The sequence below is a fragment of the Pteronotus mesoamericanus genome, unplaced genomic scaffold, assembly GCF_021234165.1.
Source record: "Pteronotus mesoamericanus isolate MK-2021 breed Mesoamerican mustached bat unplaced genomic scaffold, CSHL_Meso_final scaffold_533, whole genome shotgun sequence".
Taxonomy (NCBI): domain Eukaryota; kingdom Metazoa; phylum Chordata; class Mammalia; order Chiroptera; family Mormoopidae; genus Pteronotus; species Pteronotus mesoamericanus.
The window spans coordinates 3,318,147-3,339,886 of NW_026555320.1; the positions used below are offsets into that span (position 1 = coordinate 3,318,147).

Consider the following 21,740-nt stretch of genomic DNA (forward strand, 5'->3'; position numbering starts at 1 on the left):
ACCTGGCTCATTAACATTATTTATAAATTTTATTAAAAATACTTTGAGCCAGACAACCCTGAGATTATTAAGTACTCTCTACTATTTATTAAGTACCTACATCAGGCCAGGCATACTTCAGACCAAGAACTTAAGTCACAGATTCATGTCCTGTATGAGCCATTTTGATCACAAATAGGACAGGTGATAAAATCAAAGAAACACTGATGCTAACAATGGCAAATCTTTTAAAAAATTTTTTTATTTATTGAGAAACAGCAACTTGTTGTTCCAAATATTTCTGCATTCACTGGTTGATTTTTATATGTACCCTGAGTGGGGATCAAACCTGCAACCTTGGTGTATCAGGAGGATGCTCTAACCAACAAAGCTACCAGGCCATAGCCCGGTGAATGTAATTTCTTAAATTCCTTACCAACCATGCTTCTCAATATATACTCAGATGAAGGGGGGCGGCGCAAGACTGTATTCAGGGCACCTTTGTATAAATACGGCATGAGATGTCCGTCAGGTAACCACCTCTAACAAGATGAGTGTTCAAAGCAGACTTCCAACCAAGTAAAGACAGACCTCCTTTCAGCAAAACTTCCACTGTACAGGCAAAACTCTAGCAAGGCCTTGGACCTGATTTGCGCGCACTCTGAATCCTGCTGCAGTACTCACCCTTTCTTCCCACTCTTCTTCCGTGACTCCGTGGGTGTGGGAGGCGGAGGGGATGGAGAATGCTTCCTCTTTCGAGCATTAGCTGATGCTTTTCTGTCTCTTCTCTCTGGACTTCTGACTGGCTAGGAAGAAGTAAATGGAAATAAATATCAGCCAGCTTTGCTCACACCTGTTTCTGCAAACCCTTGCCCCCAGGTGAATTCTCACAAAGATGGTAACAAACGCACAAGCTCAGAGAAAATGCAAGGCCAATCATTAAGCGCCCTGGGCCGCCAGCAGTTAAGAGACTTCCCCTGCCCTTTCAGGTGCTGCATCACCAACAGAACCGTCAGCACTATCCTCGGGCATTCAAACTATGCTACAAAACAGACACACCCAATTCCCCACAACTAACAATGACCCCCGTTCACATTCTGCTCTTCTAGGTGGGAAAACCATGTCCAGCAACTACTAGAAAAATAGAGGGCATTCCAGGGAGCGATAAATCACAAATTACTGTATGGCACAGTGTGGACTCCTGTGACCGGTCAGTGCATGAAGAGGCAGAAGGGAGGGGAGGACTTACGTTCCTTGGACTAGCACTCTCTCTTTTTTTTTCTTTTTTTGTATGAATAAAAAGAAAAGCCCAAAGTGGGGAACTGGGAAAACCGTGTGGGCTGGCCCAGAGCTCTAACACAGGCTCTGTATCGAATAATTGCTTGTATGACTTGGGCTCACCACGGCCCCCCTGAACCTCAATTTCCTCATCTGTCAGAAGGGGATATCAGACAAGAGCTCCTCCAAGATCCCATCCATGGGTGACCTTGACAATGGAGGCTCGGGGCCGCTCTTCAGCTCTGTGGGTCTTAGTTTGCCCATCAGCTAAGCAGAGTAACAATAGATCACCCAAGAGAAGGGCGCCCAGGGAACCCAGGTTTGGAGGTGCATGTGAAGAACCGTTCAGGTGTCTGGAGAGCCCTGCATGCAGAGGGGCCTGGAAGTGGAGCAAAGTGAAAGCCAAGAGAAGCCTCTGGAGTCAGGAGGGTGAGGCAGGGGGATAAACGTTCAGGTTTGCCTTATAGTTTTTATGAAAGCTCACTTCATAATGAATTACAAGAATCACACAGAAAAGTGATGACAAACTCTTTTTGCAGTAAAAAAAAACAAAACAAAAAACAACCAAAACAGCCTTTGGGGCAAAAGAGCACTTTAAAAGAGAAAATATGAAACATGTTATAAAATTAACAAAATAAAAATAGGCTGTGAAAATACACCAGAAACTACTTCTAATTCACCAGTAAAAGTAAAATAAGAGAGAACTTTGATATAAAAGATGTAAAATAAGATTGCCATTTATGATTTAAAAGTTAACCCATACAAGTAGAACTATCACTACTTGCAAATGACATTACATTACCCTAAGGAGCCACAAAACAACTATCAGGGCTAATAAATGGGTTCCTCAGAGTTGCAGGATACATATTAACATACGAAAGTCAACCTGTAGATGGAAACGACCAATATAATAAAATAGACCATTAAAAAAAACCTAAACTAAAATGATCCGAAGTATCACATCTGAGATGTCCCCACCCCCCCCCCTAAAAAAATCAGAGAATAAAATATCAACTAAACATTAATGTTCTCTGGTTTACTCACTCCTTTTACAACTATTTGTTTCCTTTCAGCAGCTCTAGAACATCAAATGGGAATGCCAGAGCATTTTATGAGCCTATAAGTTTTGAAGAAAATCTAAATTACACACACTTTTGATTAGTACAGTAAATCTAAAGTTAAATCAATTTTTATATAATTCCCCTAAAAATAAGTGAATAAACAAATCAGCCCTGCCTGGTGTGGCTCAATGGATTGAGCGCTGGCCTGAGAACCAAAGGGTCTCTGGTTCAGTTCCCAGTCAGCGCACACGCCTGGGTTGTGGGCCAGGCCTCCAGTGGGGCCCTCAAGAGGTAACCACACATTCATGTTTCTCTCCTTTTCTCCTTCCCTTCTCCTCTCTCTAAAAATAAGTAAAATTTTAAAAAATAATAAATCACCTAAATCTGAACAGAGGTGGATAGGGATAGACAAGTTTAATAATGCGATGTGAAAACTAGAATATTCCTGATGACACAAGTTTTGGTTTGAAATGTATTAAAGGAATAAAAATATATAAGCATATCAAAGGGGGAAAGCTGAAAAAAAAAAAGTTTCAAAGTGAAATTCCAAACGAGTAGAAACAAACTAAAAATGAGAAAAAAAAATGAAAAAGACCCAGTTTTAAAATATTCTTCTTAAAAAAATAAAGAATATACATAGTGCAACAACGGAGTTTAGTAAGAAAGACACAGGGTAAAATAAGCGTGAAAGAGCTACACTTTCTAAGTTAATGGTTAGGGTTAGGGTGGACCCATCCTGCCCTGGCCAGCATGGCAGGGCACACGCCCAGGCTGCGGGCCTGGTCCCAGGCTGGGGCACGCGGGAGGGGCAGCTAATTGGTGCTTCTCTCTCATGTGGATACCTCTCTGCCTTTGTCCCTCCCTTCCCCTCTGTCTAAAATTTTTAAGAAGTCTTTTTTAAAAGTATATCTATCTCAAAGATTTTTTAAAAAACTAAACTACAAATCAAAACCCCAAATCGTGAATGTCCCCACTGAAAAGGACTGTAGCGTTACATGTCTCGAAGGCATCACAAAGGAAACACAAACGCATCTAAGCCCCCTTTCCTCAGCCTCAGGTCCTTCTCAAGTGACACATCTACCTCACACGTTGAGACTTGTAAGGAATCTCAGATAAAGATGTAAGCGGTTGGGCTTCTTACGGCATTAGTGTGTTAAATATCAAGTCCTTCCACCTCAAAAAAGGACTGAACTCTAACTCTGGGTCCTCTAAGGTCTATACTTTGTACTACCTACCAGATGTGTAATTGACAAAGCTATTAAAACATTAAAATTAAATGAGTTTTCCCTTGGAAAACCAACAACTAAGATAAATTATCCTGTGACGATACTTGGTATGCCAAAGTTAACTCCGATCTAGAGAACATAACCGACTGTACCGCTGTCATACTGCACAGGCCACTTCAAATCTTAGTGACCGGAAATTTTCATGCCTCTTTCTTGGGGATGCCAGCTCCTGGGATGGCTGTCATGGCTACTTAGCGACTTTCATGTGTACTTGATGGCTGATGCATCTGCGTTTGTATGTGACAGTTTATCAATGAATATTTGAGAACATTCAGGCCAAGAAAGAAGAAACACCTAGTGGAGAAACATGGTGCCAAACCAAATACCTCTTCATTCTTCGTTGAAACTCGCTGTCGAAAACTCACGGGCTTCCTGTTCTCATCCACCTCATAGTCCTCCTCGTTCATCCATTCATTGAAAACATCAGTGTCCAAAACCCATTTTGCATGAACCTAAAACCACATGAAGCATGCATATCCACATAAATAATAAGATCACTTGAAAGTATTAAAAAGGAAAGGGCATTAGAAGTATTTAAAAGAGAAGAAACTGATGCATTATTCTAAAATCCTCAACTGCAAATACAAATTTAAAACACAAGACAGACAATGACATGTGAGGGACCACTTAGCCATGTCCTACCATTTGACTCCATGTCTGTTACCAAATAAACAAGAGTAACAAGGCATCACTGGCTTTGTGTACACTGAGGTTTTGATAACTAAGAGATTTCATTTGATAATCACATCATCTTTTTTTCATTTCAGTTTTATTGAGGTAATAAAACAGTAAGATATTTAAGGTGTACCTTGTGGTAATGATATACGTATATATTGTGAATTGTGAAAAGATATCCCTCAGCTAGTTAATGATCTGTCACCTCACAAATATTGACCTTTTCCTGCGTGTGTGGGAACATTTATGTTCTACTCTCCCCAAATTTCAATTACACAGTGCGGAACTGCCAGCAGCAGTCACCGCGTTTCACACCAGTCTCAGACCTCACTCGCTGTGTAGTCCGTACCTTTTACCAACCCCTCCCTTTCCCTCTGGCCTCTGGCAACTGCTTTTCTGTTGTTTCTAGCAGTCTGACTTCTTTTTTTTCCTTCCTGTTAAGATTCCACATATGTTATTCCATGTAGTATTTGTCTTTGGTTTATTTCACTCATCACTAATCATTTGTTGTTTCAATAAAAACAACAGCACAGAGCCAGACACTCAGCAGCACTCGAAGTAGTGACGGGGACATTGACCGAGCCCTTTGAGGCACGGGCAAGGTTGCGGCAGGGGGACAGGAGGGCCAGGGCAGGTCTCCTCGCAGTCCTTGGCACCGCCACTCCTTTTGCTTCTGGTTAATCTTTCTGAGTAAGAACTAATAAAATGAAAAGGTTCTCTGGATGTGGTGTAGATACAGATACACATAAATATTTACATTACAGACCCAGCCTAATATTCCTTTTCATTCAACAGTGTTTTTCTCTAGGGTAAGACAACTGGAATTGGGACTAGACAAACCCTCCTTGGGTGGGACTGCTATTCACATCTGAAGTCATGGGCGGTGTGCGTGTTGCAATTACATGCCTGATTAAGAACCATTAAAATAGTATTACGAGAGCAAAGAGAGCAGCATCTACACCTACGAAGCCCAACAAGACACAACATGGCAACCATTAGGAGATCGTATGGACTTCCTAATAAAAATCCTCACGAAGTGAAACATGAAAATTCAAACTAAACAGAGATTACACTTCTCACACATCAGGACTGGCACAAATTCCAAAGCCTGACATAACATGCGGTCACTGAGGCTCTGAAGGAAGCAGCACTCTCCCTTCAGTACCAGCAATGCAAAACAGTGGAAATTCCTACAGGAGAGGCACATTCCAACAAAGCACACATCTTCACTTACGCTTCAACCCAGCAACCCTACTTCTAAAAATTTACTGTGACAATGCACCTCAAGCAGTATGAAAATACATATCGCAGGTTATTTATTGTAGCTTTCCTTGTCCCTTTCTTTCCCCAATAATGCAAATTACTAGCATTTCCAAGCATAAGCACCTGGTGTAACCACAGCTTCTACACACAGTAATGAAGCACTGTGTAGTTATAAATACCAAGGATTTCCAGAAAAGACTATTAGTGAAAAAAGAAAAGTTTACAATAGGGAAATAAAAAGGACATGCCAATACCTACACATCTTGACAAAAAGAAACACAGGAAGGATAAACCAGAAAACAGTAAGTTTGGTTTGCAAGGAATTGTGGGAACAGAAGGAATACATGACAAAATACACATTTTTTGGAAGCATGTCAGAATCCCACTCATATATATGTGTGTATGTGTGTATATATGCAAAGATTATAAATGATAAATCAAAAAGGGAATAAAATGTTAACTACAGGCAAATATGGAAAAAGGTATGCCATGTACTATTCCTATAACTGTCCTGTAAGTATGAAATTATTCCAAATAAAATCTTTTTTAAAAAGCAGACTAGGCCCTGGCCAGGTAGCTCAGTTGGTTAGCGCATTGTCCCAATACGCCAAGTCCATAGGCTGGATCTCCTGTCAGGGCACGTACAAGAAGCAACCGGTGAATGCACAGATAAGTTGACCAACAAACTGATGTTTCTCTTTCCCTTCCTCTCTCTATCAATGTTAAAAGAAAAAGAGAGAGACTAATGTTTGTTAATCCCATTTTCCTCCTATGAAATGTAAAGCTCAAATGCTAAGTCTTTCTGGGGGTCACACCATTGCAAATAGGTTGAACCCGATCCAGCGCGCTCTGCTGAGATGCTGATTCTAGGGCCGGGATATGAAAACAACCAAGAGTCTGGAGCACCTTGTTGTCCCAGAAAGTTGGAAGTATGCAAACGCAGATCAGATATTGCCAAAAGGTCACACAAAGCAGCTTAAAGTTCCCACTGACCAAGCTTCAGACAATGCATCAAAATGAAGACTAGTCTCTGCTCCAAAACACACAGTGACCTATAGACACACGTGAAAGGAAGGGACAGCTCTTCGCCACGCAAAATGCCAGCTACTGGCACAGACAGGATGGACAAGCAGGTAGAAAGGCACCAGCAATAACTAATTCAGCCAGGCAGGGATTACTCACGGATGAGCCAACTTCGGGACACAAATTCAATGAAAAATATTTATATACTCTCCAACTACGTCTCTATAAAATATTTTTCTTCCAATGAGAAAAATGGTAGTTACTGTAAGAAAACCAGACATAATACCTTAACAATCAAACTGACTGCCAACGATATGGGAAAAATGGACAGCATGTCCTTCCTGTACAGAGAGGGACACAATATTACTTACGTAGCATTATAGCAAAAAATGTATGGCATTAATATAACAGGAAGAAATACCACAAACTCGAATTCAGAGACGTTCTAAAACAAAACAAAACAAAGCAAAACAAAACACAACGCTGGCTTATCCACTTGAAAAGCGCCACCATGGTCATGGGACGGAAAAAGCGAGCTGGGAAGCCCCAGGCTACGGCAGACTGAGGAGCCCTGCCAACTCAACGCAGTGGGCGACCCTGAACTGAGTCTTGGATCGGGAAAAAACTTAGTATAAAACTTACTGTATCACTGGGACAAAAAGTGAAAATGGAGTACGGGCCCTGCATCAGGTAATAATATTGTTTTAAGAATTTTCTGAAATAATTAACAAAAGGGCAATCTGGAAGTATCAAGTAGTACACTTTTGGTATTATTCTTACACTTTCAAAATTACTTCCACATCAGAAGTTGAAAAATATGACTCGATGCATGGGCTCTTAACATTACAACAGAAATGGTGAGTAACGTAAGCCTGCACTGCACCGAGAGCTGCGCAGGCACTGCCACCAGCCTTCCTGAAGGGCTCCACCAGAGAGCTTCGCCTCCATCCCGCCCCTGCCCCGCCGTCTCAAACCACACCCCAGCCCAGCTCTGGGGCCCCTCACACATCACGCAGACCCGTTCTCTAAGGCCTACATAACGAGGCCTGAATGGCCATCAGACATCTGTTAATAGGATGGCAATAAGGAAGGCCATCATTTTGTATCTCCTTACAATAACCTTGTGGAGAACCGCTGAAAAAAGCTATTACATTATGTGAAGAGTAATTTTTTTTTTTTAAAGCATTTTTCACCTTCCATGGCTTTTCTGGAATTGGTGGATCTTCAATTTCCGCATCAACATCATTACTATGGACCCACGTATCATAGCTATAAAGGAAAAGAAAAAAGGAAAAATCAATTAGATCCCAAATTCATTCACTAAAAAGACCAATCAAAATGTCAAAATGGCCCTGGCTGGTGTGGCTCAATGGACTGAGCGCCAGCCTGCAAACCAAAGGGTCGCTGGTTCGATTCCCAGTGAGGGCACATGCTTGGGTTGCAGGCCAGGTCCCCAGCAAGGGATGTGCAAAATGCAACCACACATTGATGTTTCTCTCCCTCTCTTTCTCCCTCCCCTTCTCTCTCTAAAAAGAAATAAAATATTTTTTTAAAAAGTAAAAATGTATTTGAGAGAGACTATCAGGATCCAGCAAGAGCAACTTTTGTCTCACACACATTTGTCTCCACCACTCTGACAAGAGCAGTCTCCTGTAGAGGCCGACAGCAATCCTCACTCCGCTGAACCGGAAGTTCAAGCCTGTGCACAGGATTTTAACCCTGATCACTCTCTCAAAGCGTTTCCCTCACTTGGCCTCCAAAATAGTGCTATCGAACTGGTATTCCTTCAGTCACCATTCTCTCCTCAGTCTCTACTTCCAGTTTCTTCTCTTCTCCCAAACCTCCTCAACGCTGGAAGACCCCTGGTTTTAGTTTTGGGACAACCATCTCCTTAGCTAATTGTTCACTTGGCGATCTCCTGCAGCCCCATGGCTTCCAATAGGTACCGATCACTTACCATCTCGTATCTGCCCTCTTCTCTGAATTCTGGACTCATGAATCCAACTGTCTAATTCACATCTCATCTTATGAGACTCATAAGGCTTTCAAATCTAACATACTCAAAACTTAACATATACAGTAATGCTATCCTGACCCCCAACAATGTGCTCTAGCCCAGCGCTCCCTAACCATTCTGGCACGAGGGACTGGTTTCGTGGAAGACAGTTTTTCCACAGATGGGGGTTGGGGGCCGGGAGGCGGAGCTCAGGTAGTAGTGGGAGCTGAGCCTGGCTCATCCGCCTGCCACTCACCCCCCTGCTGTGTGGCCTGGTTCCTAATAGGCCACAGACCGTTACCGTCCATGGCCCAGGGGTTGGGGACCCCTGCTCTAGCCAATCACCTCCACCTCAGTAAGTGCCAACTCCGTCTTTCCAGTTGTTCCAGCCAAAATCCAGGATGGTATCTTGACTTCCTTCTCGCTCACATCCTATAACCAAACCATCCACATCTTCTACCAGCCCCACCTTCAAAATGTGTCCAGAATCTATCTACTGTCATCTTTCTACTTCTGCCCAAAGCCCTGAGTCTATTTTTCACACGGCAACCAAAGTGATCCTTCTGAGAAAACCAAGTCCACGCTGCTCCACCGCTCCACACCCACCTCGGAGGACAAGTCCAGACCCTCACAGTGGTCTGCCAAGGCCTCAGGAGGCCAGCCCTCTCCCCTCGCTCACTGGATCCCAGCCACTGCATGGGCTTCTAGCGGCCCTCCTTGAATGCGCCAGGCAGGGGCCACATTCTGCCCTTTAAACATGCTCCTCACCGCCTAGATATCCACAGAGCTCACTCCCTTGCATCTTCACGTCTCTTAGCTCAAAGGGTCTTGGCAGTGAGGTCCAACTCCCTGATACAGATCTTTCCCTTGTGCCTCCAGGATTTTGAAGTAAGCAAAAAATCACACACCAAATTAAAACTTTGTCAATGCTACTATACTGGCCGACACAGATACCTAAATGAAATACAAGGATGGTAACAAGCACTGGCTTCCTGTGGCCACTACACAGAAGTCAGTTCAAAAGCATGTGGAACAAACAGAGCTCTACAAATCTAGTAATAGCACCCCGGTAAGTTTTCTAGGAACACTTAAGTATGAGCAAGAGGAAAACAGTTCCTCTGCCAATTAATTAACCACATCAGGTAAAGATTACAACGGTAAGAAAAAATTGGTAACCTTATATTCTTTGAAAGTCTTGGGTAGAAAGTGTTACACAGGTCAAAGTGAGGGCACAAACTATAGTTAATAATGTGAACTCAAAAGGTTCCCTGAAGAGACAAGACTTAACCCAGAGATAACATCACATCTTACATGACACATGAAGGTTAGCAAAACAGGCTAACACGTCTTAGGTGTCGTTATAAAATTTATTCCAACCCTTTACTTATGTAGCTTCTCATCATAAATTTGAGCTTCCACCTAAGTATTTTAAAGGGCAAACTGATTTCCTATAATAGTTCCTGTAATACTAAAAGGTTTTAATAGTGCTAAGGACTACCTGAAGCTTCAAGACTACAAATGTTTTATACAAATGACTTTATTTAAATATTATTATTTTAAAAATACACACCCCACCATTCATTTAAAGTATGAATTGTAGTTTAGAAGAGGTTAATTAGCAAGCTGACTTGATTTGATTCTTAATTACCTCACATGTATAAAGACTGCATGTACTTTTAAAATTTTGAACTTATCTGATGACATATTTCTTTCTTAAAAAAATATATCTACATGTAAAATAAAGCTACCCAAATAGATTAACGTGAACCCAGCACGTGACCAGATACCCCGCATGCACCCCGATGAAGGTCACGTATTGGTGTAACAGCCTTGTTCCTTCCCCAACAGGAATGGGTTCTGACCAATGCTAGATCCACTACACCATAGCAAGGCCATAAAATATTCCCACTGTGGTAAACTGCAGGGCAAATAACTTCGTTTCTTAAATAAATACATCGCAGGGCAGGGTAGGGGTAGGAGGAGAACCTCTAAGCTAAAAAGCAAGATTTGTGATTTGGTATCAACAAATCACAAAATGTGGTTGAACTCTAATTCTAACAGCTATCAATCAAATGTATTGCTTATATGACAATACTTATGGGGTATTTGGTATTAAAAAATTTAGTTTTATCTAAAATATCTGACAATGGAATGCTTACCTCTTTTTTCAAAAATGAGTCCCTATCTTTTAGAAATACATATTAAAGTAGTTATTACTGAAATAGTAAAATGGGATTTACTTCCAGCGACACAAGAAGGCCAGAAGCAGACGTGGTCCCGGAGAGAGGATGGTCCAGCACCAACCCCACATGCGGACACGCCGCCCGACAAGACAGCAGTGGACAACGCCTGAGCAGCTCCACTATGGTCTTAGACGGTGCAGCACATGGAAGCTTATCCTTATTCCTACACGCCCTATGCATGCGTAAGACTAAACAAGGGCCGCCATTCCCGCGAACACCCAGTTCCTGTTTTTAATATTCTTTATTTGTGCTTAGACACTGAAACACACATAAGTTATGATATGTAAAAACCACCACTAGAGACATAAACTTCTGCCAAGGAAAACTTCATTGTAGACATACAAGAATCTCATCCCTAGAGTATGGCATGAGTACCTTTTGGAAAAATATGTCATAAAATACCAGCAAGAAAAATTCATTTCTTGAAGGAAACAAATCTAAATTAGCAGTCCAATATCATATGGGAAAAATTTTGACAAATGCAGCAAACGTGTCAGTTTATTAAGCTAAATAAAGCCAAGGGACTTCATGAAGTCTACACCTCAGATAAGAGAATAGCCACTAAAAGACCCAAAAGTGAGAGATCAAGAATGGAAACCAATCAACACAGTGTCACTGCTCATGAGGTGACACAAGGCGCGGGAGCCCTGGCCGCACCGACGCCGCCAGGACTCCAGGCCTCGGACACAGCGGCGTTACCTGTCCGGGTAAAAGCCCCAGTGCACCAGCACCTGCTTGTCTTTCCTCGTCACGGGCCTCAGCCATTCTTCTGAAAGGGAAAAGGAAACACATCAGTCAAGCTGACAAAAAAAATAAACTCTTATTTAGACTTAATTCTTACCCAGAGTTTTTGGCCTTACTAAAAGTTTTCTCTTAATTGAATGTTACCTACCATCTTTTAAGGGGAAGTTTTCAGCCATGTATTCAGACTTAACAGATTCTACGCCTATTACCCGTTCCCCTGACAAAACCACTGTCCAGTGCGGCAAAACACTCCCCTCCCGCCCCCGTCTGTCCCCACTTGCCCCCGCTGCCGTCACTGTGCTGTGCTGCCTCGTTTCCTCTGTGGAGCCCCCACCCCTCTGTCTGTGAGGCATTACAGCCACTACACACCTTTCAAGGTTTAGGTCACGCTTCAACACCTAGATTCAAGTTTTACCAACTCCTCTTCCTCCTTCAGCTTCACTTTCCTGGCATCCAACAGTGCTTTACAGAGCTACATCAAAGCTTTTATTCATAAGACTATTTTTGTTATTCTTTAATGGCCTGTTAATTTAGCCCTCCCAACCAGACTGTAAGCAAGATGATCACAGAAGACAGGTATTTTTATTTCAAGTTTCCTCACGACAGATAGGTACAAACTTATGTAACCAGATGATTCCTAGTGATTTTAATCATAGTTGACACACTACATTTGCTATGATGTATTTCTCTGATAGTCTAAAGTTAGCTTAGAACACTTGTTTTCAATACTAAGGGGGACTTAATGGAGCCCCTCGAAACCCAAGAAATAGCAAAACTTAGTAACTAAGTGAAGGCAGCTAAGTAACACTGACTTTTCACTGACCACTTCACTGACTAAAGTCATGGAGCCCTCGGGCCTGTGCTCCTGGCTGAGCATCCGGCTGCTCACCTTACTCTCTTACGCGGACCGTGAAAAGGGAGAGTCAGGCCCTGTTCCTTCACCTGTATCCCAAAATGGCCACGGGTAAATGAAGTGGGGAGGCCAGGGGGCCTTCCAGAACTCAATCTGCTTAAACAAAACACACTGACTGCCCTCCTCCTAAGAGCTGCCTTTAGGGCACGGAGTCTATCTTCTAAGGTCCTGCAGTTTGAGGAGGTGAAGAAGAGGATGTCCGTCTCTGCAGCTGACGCTGATAGAGACTGAGGCCCTGACTTCCTCTGAAGTGCCTGCAGCAGCAGATACTAACGAGAGGCCAGAGACATGAATTCACACACTTCCCAGAGAGAATCACAGAACCGGTAAAAAAACCCTCACAATTTTGTGAGTCAAAATTAGTCCAAAGTCAAAATTACAGAAGTAACTTTTACAACAATGAAAAGAAGGCAAATAATACAACCAAAAAGTGAGAAAAGGATCTGAACAGGTATTTCTCCAAAGAAGATACACGAATGGCCAAACAACACATGGAAAGATGTTTGGAATAACTAACAACCAGGGAAATGTAAACTAAAACCATAGGATACCGTCTGACACCCACCAGGATGGTTAACAGAAGAAAACCAGACCTCTCAGTGGGTCCGTAAGGGACTGATGCGTTTTGTCTGACGCGGAGCGCCGCTGGAAGGGGCTTGTTTCTGATGCATGGATGGTGACCATGGAGAACAAAAGGGAGCCTGGCAGCTTCCACAGCACCAGCCAACCAGGAGCGCCACGGACAGAGCGGCTCAGGTCACTGCAACCAGGACAAAGCACCCAGATCCCAACTTCTCCCGAAAGAGGGAAAATGAAGAGCAGAACATGTATCCCACGTTCTGGCCTTATGAGTGGCTGCCTAAGGGGCACCCAGTTTGTGTCTCGACTGACTCAGAGTGCTGATGGGAACCAACATCCTTTGGGAGCCTGGGCAATGCAGAAACCAAAAGAGCTCCGTGGCTTGCTACAGCAATGGAGCACTTGCGGCGCAGCAGAAAGACACTAGAGGGCAAGAGACTATAAGCTCCTGAAAAAGAAACCAGCAAAGCTCTGTAACTGGGAAATCACACACATCAGTCCAGAGAAGCTGCATCCCCAGAAGACGTTTGAGGAAAGCCTCGAGTCTCAAACCAGACCACAAAAACTGAGAGTGCGGGCTGATTGTGCAAATGCCCAAAACACATCAGAAAATAAGGTGCACTAAGAGAAAGGGGAAACTGACCCAGGGAAGTAAAATAAACCTCAAATACCAAACTCTAAAAAAACGAAACAAAACCATAAAACAAAGATCTATGGATTACCCAACAAATTCAAAATAATCATTTTAAAGAATCTCAATGTCCTACAAGAGAAAAATAGCTAAAACTAATCAAAATTAGAAAAATCATGCAAGAACATGAGAACACCAACAAAGAGTTAAAAGCTACTAAAAAGAAACCAAACAGAAATTCTGGAATTGAGTAATAACTGAACTGAAAATTTCATTAGAGGGATTCAACATCAGACTAGAACAAGCAGGAGAAAGAATCAGCAGTGTGAAAGGCTGTCATTTGAAATTATCAAGTCAGATGGACAACAACAATAAAGAGCAGATAAGCCTAAAAACTTAAGGCATTTAAATTATTTGAGTAAATAATGATATAGTCTGTTTCCCTCTTCTAATTAATATCTCAATTTTTAAATTTTCATTTATTTTTATCTCTGAGAAAGTACATATTCTTTGTTAAAACCAGAAATTCAACCGATGATCTTAAACCAACCCTTCTATCCCTTCCAGGTTTCAACCCATGTATTATGTGCTTCGATTTACTTCTTCTCTGCCCAGAAATACACTATAAAGGCATCACCTGAAAAACAAAACCCAGGGCAACCTGCTGGAGAGTCCTCCTTCATCTTCCTTTCCTTGCCACACTTTCTGGGAAAATGGTCATCTTCCACCAACTCCAAAACTTGCTCTCTGTCAGAAGTTATCATTTATTTCCTGACAAATCCAAACGCCTGATCTCAGGCCTCACTCTGTAGACCAAGTCCACTGCCCACCTCCTGCACTTTGAAATGCTTTCCTTCCCTCCCCCTAACTTTTAAGACATGCATCATACTGGCTTGCATTTGACTAAGGCCCTTTACTGTACGCATACATGGATTCACCCATCCCATGAGAAGACGTTCACTCTGCAGTGTAATCCAGAGCTTTCCCACGGTCTTGCTCTCTGACCTGTCTCCTCACGGCGCACAGCCTGGACGTCAGCTTGTAGGCAAGTCTGCCCAATAGGGCCTCAGCTGCACATTTCTTTTCACCAAAACGATCAGTACGGTCCTCCTTTGCCTTCATCCACCAAATAAAAACACAGCTCTTCAAACCAGGACTCATGTCTTCCCACCTGCCAACCTTCATCTCCTACTGTCTCAAGGCACAAAGCCCAGCTTTGCCATTTGTTTTTTCTCATTTGGTACTCCTTCTAGGATGCCCTACTCAAATTATTCTTACTAGTATCTTAAGACTGATTAAATGTCACCTTTTATTTTAAACTTTAACTAATTCTCAAAGAAGGTCTAGTGCACGGCCGAGGGTTTACGACAGGAATGTTAATGAGCCATGGCTGGTGCTGTTGGCATCCACACCCTTGCGTGGGGCAGGCCCGTGTGAGGAACCCAGCTCAGGGCGTCACTCAGAGCCAGCATTTACCTGCCAGCCATTTCTGCTAAGGAAAATCCCACGAGGATTTTTATTTAAAAATAACCTTCAATATATTAAAAATTAAATTTAAATGCTTCACCTAATGATTACTCCAACTACTACTGACGATACCAAGCAAACATCAGTAAACTAGATTGTATTAAACAAATACAACCCCACATGAATAAGGAATTTACTAAGTAGCTAAGATGTAACAATTGCAGTTCAATCCTTTTGTAAAGGCAACTGTGTTCACAATCTAAGCATTTGTATCAGCTTTATCAGAGAAACCTTACTAGAGCCGGCCAGCATCAGCGTTCTAACATACAGCTATCCACCACCTCCACCTAGTGGCCTCCAGATGCTACTACCTCACAGCACAAAAACTGAGACACAGTAGACAGGGTGAGGTTTCTCACTTTATGAAAGTATAATAATCACAGAGCTAAAATTCTGACTGTTACAAAATTAATGATGAGAAGATCTAAATGTAACGGCTAAAACTATAAAACTCTTAGGGGAAAAAGTTAGGTGTATAACTCCACAACTCTGGTTAGGCAATGACTTCTACTTAGATCTGACACCAAGCAAACAAGCAAACAAGCAAACACGCAAGCAAGCAAGCAAGCAAGCAACCAAACCAAACCAACCAATCTACCCTCTTATAATTGTTTTTCACATCTGTAGAATTTAGTAATGTCCCCCCTTCCGCTCTTGACCTTATTTGTGTTTTTTTCCTTACTTATTTGCAGCACAATTTATTAGTCTTACATAAATCTTTTCTAAGAACCATTTCTGATACTGCTGAGACCTTGCTATTATATATTTTGTACTTTGTTAATTTTTGCTCTTATTTCCTCTATTCTTTAGCTTTTATTTGATGTTATTTTTCTAATTTCTTGAGAAAGATGTGTGGACTGCTGATTTTTCAGTCTTTCTTCTTCCCTAAAATACACATTTAAAGATAAAAATTTTCCTCTGTCTATAGCATCAGCTGCATCCTAAAAAGTTAATTTTTCTGCCCTGGCTGGTGTGGCTCAGTGGACTGAGTACCAGCCCGCGAACCAAAATGTTGCTGGTTCAATAGCCAGTCAGTGCACATGCCTGGGTTCCAGGCAAGGTCACCAGTTGGGGGCGAGCTTGAGGCAACTGACTGATGTATCTCTCACACATCTGTTTCTGTCTCACACATTGATGTTTCCCTCTCTCGAGAAATAAAATCTTTTTTTAATAAAGTTAATTTTCTTACACTTTATTAATTTCATAATTATTCAGATACAAAGATTTGCCATTTCCACTGTAATTTCTTTTTTTCCATGGATTATATGGCAATACACTTCTTAAAAAAAAAAAACCCCAAAACTCAGCCCAAGGTAATTAGCGAGCAGGAAGAAAAGAGCAGGAGAGGCACTCTGATGCGAGAGAGAAACATCAATTGGTTGCCTCTCATACATGCCCAGACTGGGGTCCAGGCCTGCAACCCTGGCATATGTCACGACCGGAATCGAACTGGCGACCATTCAGTTTGCGGGATGATGCCCAACCACCTGAGCTACACTGGTCAGGGCAAAGCAATGTATTTCTTAATTTTCAAGCACACGGAAATTGTCTGGCAATCTTTGTTATTGATTTCTAGCATATCTGGACGGGTAAGAAAAACTCAGCACAGGGTAATTAGTAGCTTAAATCTCATATAATTTGGCTTCTTATATAAATATTTTATGAGGATATGTTGTGCTTAACAATAGATCTCCCTATAGGAGAACTTCCTCAATCTAAATGAATTAATTTGATTAATAATTCATATTTTGTATCCCAACTTCCCAACCTCTGAAAGAATGAAAGACAGTTGCCATAGGTCTAATGAACTCTGGCTCCTGACCACATCATGTTCAGGACAGCAGGGCTGAAGATCAGAATCTGAGCCATTGTCAATTCACCAAAAAAGCATTTGAGGGCCCGTGTTCAGACTACAGCCAGGAAGTTATCCTGACCAGAGCTGTTCTATCTTGTTTGCAGTATCTCTTAATTTTCAGAACACAAGGAACAGAGCAAATATTAACTAAGTTACTACACAAGGCATGCCTATCCAGATAATTATTACCAACAAAGAAATAAAAGTGTAATGATTAGAAAGTTGGACATCATGAAATAAGTTTACTGAGCCCAATTTAAAAAAAAATCATATATTTAAATAATCTGTGAATTTAATACTTGAAACTCTCTTTCTAAAACAGCTGATTATATTGTTAAAAACATCTGCTGATATAATTTAAAATCCAGTGATGTAAAAGTTTATCAGTTCACAACCAAAAACTAACTTACCATCTTCTTGTGAGGCAGGATATGGATAAATGTGGTGGGAAGCTTTTGACTTCTCATCAGTAAATGTCCCCTGAGAAGCAATAACCAAATAATGTAAAAATAAAGCACACAGCCAACAAACTATAAGATGCCAGATGCAAACTGCCTAAGAATTATAAAGGTATTGTTTTACTTATATTTTTAAAGTTATTTTAAGACTATAGTATTATTATTTTTAGTCAAGGAAAGGGATGGTAACTGGCAAGAACAAACAAAAATAAATTATCTACAGACACAGTTACAATGTTCAATAGAAAAATAATACAAGTATCCTTAGAATTACATAGAGAGAACAAAAATTCTCTCTATGTAATCTTTCTCCGGGTAACCTTATCAGTAATATGAGCATTTCTAATTCTTAAAGTGACTACAAGGTCATTACACATTGTTGTTATTGGTATTTGAAGTGACTCAAGGCAGGTTTATGGCCACAAACACACGTAACCTTGGCCACACATACACAGAACGGACACTGACTTGGTCCTCACATGTGTACAGCATGGGGCAAAAGTAGGTTTACAGTTGTTTGTATGGAAAATAATACAACTAATAAATTATACAATAAACTCTGTGTTTCACATACTGATAACTATAAACCTACTTTTGCCCCGCCTGTGTGTTATTGTTGCTTTAACGTTAGAAAAGTGGGTGATATAAATGCTAAAAAGTCAAGTTTCAGCTAGGCCACAGACAGAACACAGCATGCAGTCTAGCTCTAGAACATGACTTGCAGGCCATTCAAACACGGAAGAGCTCATTCTACAGACCATGAGAATAATGAGAAGTCTTAAAATCAGGTGCAAAGAGCACCTTTACAAGTTTTCTGAATTTTGTTTGACAATGTGTATTTATTATTAAAATCAGAAAAATACAGTAATGCTATTTTCAACTGGAGGAAAATTCTAAAATTTAGGGCAATATACAGATGAATGAGCTGCCGGATCAGGCAAGAAATTCTCAATCACTAGAAGTGCTTGAGCACTCTGCTGCACAGCCACCCGCAAGGCTGAAAAGGGGACACAAACGTCCAATGCCTGCGAGGTGACAGGAGAACACAATGTTCGGGGCTTTGGCCTCAAGAGTCCATCAGACAAACCCCGGTTTAACCTCAGCTGCACCATTTTGTATTTGCAGGATTTTTTTGGTATTTCAATGTCTTCTGTGAAATAGAGTGGTAACAATAACTACTTCATAACGATTTTGTACTAAGTTAACAGGCGCAATAAGCTAAGAATGGTGACAGACACACAGTAAGTCCTCAATCGATGGAGTTATTAATACATTTTAAATGCTTGAACAGAGTCTGATCAAGCGTATTCAACAATAGCACTATTATTAGCTTTCAAGGTCCCCTCTCTAAGATTCTCTGAAACTAGAAGATTCTTAAATTCCCTTGGAGGTTGTTCCTAGAAAATAATCCTTAGAGTCAGATTACTTACGAACTATGACAACTAAATGTTCAGTATAAACTGTAGGAAAATATATAAGCTTTTTCTAGAATCATGTGGTAGCAGTAAGAGTAGGTCGTTTTAGCTTGAAGGCAATAACCAGTGGGTTATTCGTTCCACATCTGCCCTCTATTGTTTTACATGTAATAAAGCCACACTTGACAGTGACTTCAATAAACACATAGTCCTACAGAGAGAAGAATGTTAAGTGATTTGTTCAGGCACAATGTTAGTGAAACGAGGACCTGGATTTCAGACCGCCTCATATGACAACATAATTATATTACATTTCTCTTCGGTAGATATGTTTTATGTATATATATAAAAAACTACTAAAGCTCCGACTATAAGCAGTATTACAAACCTTTGCTTTAAGAACTTGGAAGATACTTTACTAAATGCTAAAACATAATTTAACTGGCAATCTCTCTTGCAGCAGAAAAAATAAAGACACTTAATGAGGCTTCTCCATTAAACAGAAGGATTGATTAAGACAGTTCCGTAATAATGTTGTTTCAGAAAATTATCTCCTACCTGGGTCTCCTCAGCTAGTTTACGTGACATGGGTTTGCTTATAGTTTAGCCCCATGGAGTCACAAACCTACAGGCAGTAAACACCTAAGGTCTCACCTAAAATTAAGTAAGTTATAGGGAAGAGGTGGAGATGTTAGAAGATGAAAGTGGTATGTGTGAATCAAGATAACAGCTTGCAGGGAAAACACAATTGCCAAGTCACTTTTTAAATTTTTTAAAGATTTTATTTATTTTTAGAGACAGGGAAAGGGAGAGAGACAAAGAGGGAGAGAAACATCAATATGTGGTTGCCTCTCTCATGCCCCCTTCTGAGGACCCAGCCCACAACCCAGGCATGTGCCCTGACTGGGAATCAAACCAGAACCTTTTGGTTTGCAAGCCAGCACTCAATGCACTGAGCCACACTAACCAGGGCCCAAGTCACTTTTTTAAAAAGCCACAAATATAATACAACTATAATAAAAGGGAGATCAGGTTTACTTTAAGTAATATTTGATCTCCTACCAACAACTGTGTCGCCAACTCTCACTGCATCACTTTGTGGCCACAGTGATTCGGAATCCACTTACTGGTCTCTTTTACTCTCTGTGGGCGCATTTCACAATGAGACTACGATGACTCTGTCCCAAAGGCTTTACTAGATGCTACTCTAGGACATATCCGTGTGTTAAATCATCACATAGTACACTTTAAACTTACACAACAGTGTGTCAATTAGACCTTAATAATGCTAGGGGGGAAATGCTACTCTAGGCTAAGAACGGGAGGTGAGTGGAGAGAAAAAAAATTAGTACTCAAGAATCCAGAGAGAGAAAACTTTCACTTAATGCAAATATAAACATAAATTAAAAGATAACATGGTTGAATTTGACAAGACATTTACTACTACACAATGTTTCTGAAGTGATCACGTCTTATTACCTGATGTCGTTTGATGATATCTTTCAATTTGTTAGCCAACTTCAGATCAATATCTGGCATGAGGTAGATGTTGGGTCTGGTCAGACAATTGCTCTGAGAAAGAAAAACAAATTTTTAAATAATCTTAGTTTTGAAATAATGTCACATTATTTATATATCATCCTAATGGCAGAAGTTTGCACCCAAATCTACACTGCTTAAAATGGGAAGATGTCCTCTGGTATGTGAAAGAATGTAGAAGTCTTATTATCAATATAAAACCTAGGTGTTCAGAAGGCTAATGACATCCCCTAACCCCTTTGTCAAGGGACACCTGGACAGAAAGATGCTGGGAATTACAATATAAGAAATTCATCATCAAGGGGAGAAGGGCAGGTAAAGGTGAAAGAAGGTATGGGGGGATAAGTGGTGATGGAAAAATATTTAAAAATTTTAAAAAATCATCCTTTTCATGAAGGTACCAAATTGACATATTAATCCCCCTAGCCAATTTTACCTGAACTCACCTTAACAGTCTAATGTAATGTTTTCATACACACCTTTTGTTGGTTGGAAGGAGGTGTATCAACTCATTTTGGCTCATTATGTAAATTACTTAAAATATAAAGACTGTGGATTATAGCTCATTATAGCTCTTTTCCTCCCATTTCTGATCTTACATACAGCAGTGATTAAAATATGCCTAACACCCCAAACCATCACCAAAAATCAACCAACCAACAAAAAACACTCAATTATTTCTTTAGCTAACAGTCCATGAGACAAGTTTTAGGCATTCAGCTAATATACCTAGCTAAATTTTTGCCAGCTGCCTCTCGCCAGGAAGGTTAATTCAATGATCATTAAAAATTACCAATCAATAAAAATATCAATACCAGGAAAGAAAAATAAAGTGTTCTCTCCTCCAAGTTTTAATCTAATTGGGGAAATAAGATCTATATTTATCGCACAACCATAAAACAAATCCAAAGAAAATCACTGTACAAACAAGCAACTAGTAGAATGAGACAGTATTTATATTAAATATAAAAGAGGTGCAAATAATGGGATTTGTGAAATTAAAAAAGAAAATTATCACAGATCATTTTATCGGAAGTTTAAGGTCAACATCCTGGCTTGTATGGCTCAGTGCACTGAGCACTGGCCTGAGAACTGAACAGTTGCAGGCTCAGTTCCATTCCGTCCCGGCCTGGTGAGGACATGTGTCTGGGTTGTGGGCCAGGTCCCCACTGGGGGCGTGTGAGAGGCAACAATGGATGTTTCTCTCTCACACCAATGTTTCTCTCCCTTTCTCCCTCCCTTCCCCTCTCTCTAAAAACAAATAAATGTAAATCT

At 40.9% G+C, this 21,740-nt stretch overlaps 1 protein-coding gene across 2 annotated transcripts in view; it reads right to left on the bottom strand.

Annotated features, from left to right (window-relative positions):
- SMARCC1 (SWI/SNF related, matrix associated, actin dependent regulator of chromatin subfamily c member 1) overlaps positions 1 to 21,740 on the bottom strand; it is a 112,369-nt gene that overhangs the window by 71,070 nt on the left and 19,559 nt on the right. For both annotated transcript variants that reach the window (XM_054594632.1, XM_054594633.1), the window contains exons 5-10: positions 20,406 to 20,498; positions 17,464 to 17,533; positions 11,504 to 11,573; positions 7,759 to 7,834; positions 3,931 to 4,056; positions 664 to 785 (exon numbers count right to left, since the gene is read on the bottom strand). In XM_054594632.1, coding sequence (XP_054450607.1) covers positions 664 to 785; positions 3,931 to 4,056; positions 7,759 to 7,834; positions 11,504 to 11,573; positions 17,464 to 17,533; positions 20,406 to 20,498 — 557 coding nt within the window. The remainder of the gene's footprint in view (positions 1 to 663; positions 786 to 3,930; positions 4,057 to 7,758; positions 7,835 to 11,503; positions 11,574 to 17,463; positions 17,534 to 20,405; positions 20,499 to 21,740) is intronic.